This window comes from Charadrius vociferus, unplaced genomic scaffold (assembly GCF_000708025.1).
Source record: "Charadrius vociferus isolate BGI_N301 unplaced genomic scaffold, ASM70802v2 scaffold282, whole genome shotgun sequence".
Taxonomy (NCBI): domain Eukaryota; kingdom Metazoa; phylum Chordata; class Aves; order Charadriiformes; family Charadriidae; genus Charadrius; species Charadrius vociferus.
In genome coordinates this window covers 9298561-9304953 of record NW_009647731.1, presented here as the reverse complement: position 1 = coordinate 9304953, position 6393 = coordinate 9298561, and the positions used below count along the sequence as shown (strand labels likewise).

At 41.9% G+C, this 6393-nt stretch overlaps 1 protein-coding gene across 1 annotated transcript in view; it reads left to right on the top strand.

The window, feature by feature from the left end:
• The window catches only part of CACUL1 (CDK2-associated, cullin domain 1), an 89777-nt gene that overhangs the window by 40007 nt on the left and 43377 nt on the right, over positions 1 to 6393 (top strand). The window contains exon 4 of the mRNA XM_009881647.1: positions 8 to 236. Within this exon, the coding sequence (XP_009879949.1) occupies positions 8 to 236 (229 nt within the window). The remainder of the gene's footprint in view (positions 1 to 7; positions 237 to 6393) is intronic.

Genomic DNA, 6393 nt, shown 5'->3' with positions numbered 1-6393 from the left:
CGACCAGACCCACAACACCGGGGGCGCCGGCGGCTACGGGCGGCACCTGCTGGGCTCCGCCGCCGCCCCGCTCGGTGACCGCCTCCTGCGCGGCGCCACCGCCGAGCGCCCGGCCGGGCCGGAGCTCCCCGCGATGCCGGAGGCCAACGGCATGCTGCGGGGCTGCGAGCCGGGCAAGGGGGGAGCCGGAGCCATCGCTGCCGCCATCAACATCAACGCCTCGACCTCCAAGTTCCGTGAGTGACCGCTCTGGCCTCTGTCCCGGGGGCCTCGGGAGCTGTCGCTCGCTCCCTCCTCAGGCTGAGCTCCCTCTCTGCCCCCCCTCAGCCCCCAGGTCCCCGCTCGCCGCTCCCGCGCCTGTGGCTAGGCTCAGGTCTGTGCTGTGGCAGGTCCCTTAGGTCAGTCTTGGCCCGAGAGGCTTCTCGAAGCGAAACCAAATGTGTTAAGGAGCCTTGGAAGGCGAAAATAACATATTTTTTTTTTTTCTTGCATGCACCCCAACTTCTGCTGCCGTTTTCCTGTCATGGCATGGTGACGTGGTAGGTCTGGCTTCAGAACTGGGAGAGTGAGTGTAGGCAGGGTTTTCAGGTGTGCAGAGGCTCTGTTGCTTTTCCTGAGGCTTTTAGGTCAGGTTGTGATTTCCTGAATACTTTTTGTTTCTGCATGAAAAACCCAAAGTTGGGTCTGAAACCTGTTTCTGATTGCTGATGGCAGGCGGCAATGTGTGCAGAGCCCCTGGAAGGGGTGTGCTGTCCTGGAAGGGATGTATGTCTTCAAAGGCATGATGAGAACAACTGAGGATGAATTTACCTCCCAAGAAATAGTTCTGAAACATCTTTGAATGTAGTGTTTAACAGAAATGGCAAAAATTCTGTTGTTTTGGTGAGCTGAGGTTGAGGGAAGAGACAATCTTTCTGCTGTTCGTTTCAATTCTACTTTTATTCCTAGAAGTCATGCCTCTGGGCAAAACATACCCTTTTCTTTAATGGCTGTAGGAAAACTTGGATTTGGCTAGTTAAAAGTATTCCTGGAAATGTAACTGCCGTGATGAAATTTTGGTGGGAAATGCACTTTTTTTTTCTCTTTGTTTTACCGCCTTTCCCCAGTGCTACCTTACCTGTCCAGCTCCTCAGCAGTTCAGCTCCAGAGCTGATCAGAAGCTTGAAGTTCAGGCTTCTTGATCCCTGCTTCTCTGGTAGCCTGGGTTTCGTGGCTCTAGGCACATAGCCAAGGATGGCTGCTTTGAAGTTAAGGCTCCCAGACTCGGTGAGCTCTCTGGCTCTCTGCCTGCCTACCTTGCTTGTCAGGGCTCCAGGTACCTTGGGGTGGCTCGTAAACACTTGAGTCAGTTGAAATGAAATGTTGTTTGGCCTTGCTAAACTAAGCTCTTGGAAGTCCCAATCCAGAAATTTAGAGTCTTGGTTTTTCCTTCTATTTCAGAATGAAAATGGTTCTCAAGCTGTATCTTCACCAAATGGGAAGGTGAATTTCCAGCTAATCTACAATTTATGTCTAAGGGGGAGAAGAAGTGGCTGTGCATGACTTTGCTTAGGGTGTGGTTTTCGAGTTCTTGCTTTCACTTCTGCAGCCTTGGTATCCCACACAATATCTGTCTTACTGATACTAAGGATTATTTTAGAGAAAATTAATATTCCTGTAAAATACAAAATTCTTCGAGTTAAGTTCATTAGAACTTTTCTGCACCTTTGTGTTGTGGATAAATTTCACAGTATGTGTAAACAAACAGAATAAGTCCAGTGAAGTAGTATGGACTGAGAAAGTACAGGAGCTGAATTGGGATCCTGCTGGTTCTAATCCTGGCTCTGGCAGAGGATCCCTTAATCTCCTCTGTTTAATTTTCATGTATAGAAAAAGGGAGAAAGGTCACTTTCCATGTAAACACACTGTGAAAAGGGTGACAGTGTGTGCTGAATTTCTTCCTGCCTGCTCTGTCTTTGCGATGGAAGAACACACATAGAGAAGCTGATTGTCAGTCTTAAGCTTCGTAGGAAACGAGTCTGTTCTCTGCTGCACGAAGAACTTCTGGCAGTTGAATGAGCAAGGACTCGTGCCTTGCTTCGTGACACAGAAACTTAGTCTTAGGGTGGTTTTCAAAACTGTGGGTGACATACAGTTTCCAACAATCCTGTGATGAACCGGAGTGCTTCTGACATTCAGATGCGTCTCTCCCTCCCGATTCTTTCCTCCAAACAGAATATCCAGTGCCTGTGTTCCAGTATGTAATTACTTTCACTGGCTTGGTTTGGTTTGTTCATGTTCATAGTTGCAGACTAAAACTGTCTGGTGGGCCTTTTTTGGTTTAATTCAGCTGGCAGAATAATGGAGGAGGAAGGTTGGATGGAAACCCTTTTAAATGTTTCTAAGGGGCCAAATCCAGTTCTCCTTCCTTGAGATTTTGGTGAGACTGAGAACCAAAATCAGATATAATAATGTGTAGTTCATTTAATAGCTTTTCTTCTAGTTAAAGCACCTTAAGAAAATTTTCCATGTTTTGGTAAACTTATAGCTAAACACTTATTTACAGTTGATCAGCTTCAATGATAGTGATGGATTTATAAAGCAACAGTGTTATGAAAAATATTTTTTTTAAAGCCCGTAAGGGGAAATAAAGAGTCAGAGTGTTTAATATTTTAAGCAAAACTCTTCTGTACTCGTAATTGCAGCATGTCTGAATTGCAAACAAAATGAAGAGTTTTCCTTCTTGTTTTTTTTCATACTTTTCAAGCAAGGATGATTATAAATGTATTTAACCCCAGTCCCGTGTAGGATGGGCATATATGGCTGTGAGCGTTGGCATATCCATTAAATCTGTTGACTACCCTGTTGCGTAACGTAGTTTGGTGTGGTGTGTGTGCCTTCCTGCGTAGGCAAATTGTCTGATGAAGAAAAAGTTTAACATTACTTTTACTAACCAGTCTTAATGCGGGCTGAGAAACATGTAATAAAAATAGAATAGGATCGAAAGCAACTATAGGGCAGACTCTTAAAGTTGCTAATGTATGCTGGAATATGTCAGGCAGGGGATATAGCAAAATCTATTCTGTAAAAATGCGTGTGATGGCTGAGAAAAAGGAAAGTGTAGAGCCACAGCAGTAGCTTGAAGTCTGTAGATTAGTCTCAGACATTTGCTTGAAGAATTTGTACACTTTGAGAAAATATTTTAGAATTGTAGGGTGCGTGGCTAACTAAGCCGTAAAGCTTCATATATGTCACTTTGTGAGATGAAGTAAAGCTTCTGAAAGATGCCTAGTGCTTTCTTTGATTTTTATTGTCAGAATAAATGACAGATAATTGTCAGACCGATGTCTGCTTGTTTGACAGTAGGCTGGATTACCTGTCCTGCTCTGTCCTCTGCTTTTTTAGCTATAGTTTTAGAAGGATGTTTTTTATATGTGAACATAATAAACGTTTTGAGGAGCTTTTCAGGTTAAGTTGTCTCATCTAAATAACAAAACCAACAGTATCAATGATTTTTCTTTTTAAATCATTATTATATTCTTCATATCCTGTGCCTATTACTGTTCCAGCATCTTTTTTGAGCTATGTGTGTTTAAGTTTTTCTTGCCAATTTCATGAGGGATATATACCCACTTTTGGACTCTTTGTTTTTGTTTGTTTGTTTTTTTTAAATTTGACTGTTTTTTATTGTTTGTTTGGTTTTTTTTTTAAATTTGACTGTTTTTTGCCATTCTTCTGATTGAAGTTGATATCAAAGAATCTGGTAGCTTGGAGCAAGCTGTGTTTCAGTTATGGCTATGATACTGAAATATCTAGGTTATGATATGAAGCTCATGCATATTCTTTTTCACTTAAATGGTTTCACTGCTGCATCTGACTTAAACAGTTTTTCTTTTGAACTTTTCTGTATACGGAAAAGCAGCAGTTGCTTCTCAAGCTTTACTTGAAGTCTTTTATAATTTGCTGGAAAATACTGGCTTCCTTTCCATTCGATTGGGCTGATTTCTGTCCCAGCCCCACCCCAAACTTGCTGTGGTGGGATAAAATCATGCATTCTAGCATGCTTTGTTACAAAATGTCTGTGTCATTTTCTTGAGATTTTTTTAAGTTTCTGGGAAGTGAAATTAATCTTTTAGTATCACCCTTTCCTTGTAATTTGGAAATGGGATCTGTTGGACAAATCCTTTTACAGCTTGAATACCTAATGCAGGGGTAAACATTTAAGAATTACATCCTAAAAGTATGGAAAAGTAAAAAATTAAAGAAGTTTCTAAAAGGGCAGTCTGTCTTCTCTTTCTAAGGATTTGTGTGATTCCTTCCCTTCTTGGTCTTGAGGTTGTTTTTGCAGAGTTTGCAATTGGATGATGCTTCTTCAAGTCATCCTTCGCTTTTTGTGTGTGTGTCTAAGTACTGCCAGAAAAAAAAGGATGTTACTGGCTTGTGACAGTTATTAAAATTTTGAAGTAATTTGTTTTCTGGATTAGAGGAATGAAAACAGTGATGGTTCAGTGTGTAGTCTTTGGACTCTTAACTATATAAATATTATGGTTGGCTTAGTTTCAGAACTGAAGTGTGGAAATCAAATGAAATAATACTTGTAAGAGTCTTTTGAATAAAAATGAAGCTCTTCTAGAATGTTGCTTTGAACTCATCAGTGTTTCCTCTGCGAGTCTCCCGGGGCTGTTCATAAAAGCATTTTTTTCTTTTACCTTTGCAGCACTTGTAATGGGCAGGCCTTCCTGTCTGCTACTTCTTTCTTTTTCCATATTGTAAAAAAGGGAAAAAAAATATATATAAATTGATATCTTAACAGCCTGTTAAAAAATTATTTTGCAGTATTCTCAGTTATTCCTTGATTCTTTTCTTTCAAATGTATAGAGCTCATTTATTATGTTAAACCAAGTGTGGGTGTGATTATACATTGAAATCTTAAATCAAGTCTTGGTCTCATATTTATGCTGACTTCAGTTTAATGTTTTCTGCAGAACAGAGCACCTCTGTGGAGACCCACCCTTTTTGGGGGTAACAAAGTGAAATACAAATGCTCCAATTTTGCTGCTGAGTGTAAGCATGCTGCTACATGGAAGCTGCTCCTGAGAACATCTGCCGGGAGCCTGGGCTCTGTAAGGGATGAGAACTCAAGCAAGCCATTGCGAGACAGATGAATAAGGGGTGAATTTACTGTCAGGCGGGTGCTGTGCTGTTCCTGATCCCATGGATGATTTTATCTTGTGGAGCTGACTTGCTGGATGTGTTAACTTATGTCCTGGTAGTTGTGTACCCAGACCCATAACCTTTATCAACTTAGCAAACGGTGTCATACTTTCCAGTCGCAGGCTGGAGCATTGGGACAGCATCCCGCAGCCCTTGGTAGCGGTGACCTGTTCACTGCTCAGACACTTACTAGGTTAACTAGAGCTGTTTCTGTAACAGGTATGAAGCAAGAGTGAACCAGTGGCTAGTTGGGTGAAGAGGTGGCTAGGAGTACTGCACTAACATTCTTCACTAAGCAAAGTTTCTGACTGAAGTACCCTGAAAAGACATACAACAGGAATCTATAATACCTGCTCTTACAGACAGCGTTCAAACGGTTTCTTGTCTCATGCCTCTCTTTATTCAATGTTCTCTTTATACTCTTTTTTTTTTTTCTTCTCATGGTGCTGTTAACTGTTTTGCTGTATTTCCCTAGAATTATTCTTCGTAATGCTGCCAAAAGTGACTTACCCAGCTCCTTTCAACCCCTTGTGAAAATAACATTTCAGAAGTCTTGGTCCTCAAACCCCGCAGTGAATCTACATTTTTATATATATTTAAAATGCAGTCCTATTAAAAATATTTCTTTTCAGTGCGGTGTCTAAACTGGATTCTTTGGGTGGGAACTGTCTTTATTCTCTGTTCTGTATAGCCCTGACCCACATGTAGAGTCAAATGAAGAAATGACTTTAGATTTCCTGGACTGGATAGTTTTGATATGAAGTATACGCTGTGCTGTTAGTTACTGAGGGCTTTGTTTAGTGGTGGTGTGACAAGCCAGCAAGGTAGTCCTGCCAGTCCATCTCTGAAGGGAAGGTGTTAACCCTTCTCCTGTGCCTGCTGTTGGAACTGAGCCATGTGTGGTTAATTCAGATATCCTCCCTGAAAAGAGATTAAAACCCTTTTGCGTCTGTGAAGGCACACAGAGTGGTTTGCAGAAGAGGGTGCAGTTGGGAAGCTCACGAGGAAAATCAGGGAGTGATGGGGAACGCTAAGTTAAATGACTCCTATTCTTCCCTGTGTCAAGCCTTATCTGGAAAAGGAATATTATTGTGCCTGCTAGAGGGGGAACTGTAATACAGATCCAAAAGAATTGCCTGGGAGCCCAACTGCAGTTGAAGGCAGAGAGAATTGCATCAGCTTTTAGGCCAGGGAAGCTGC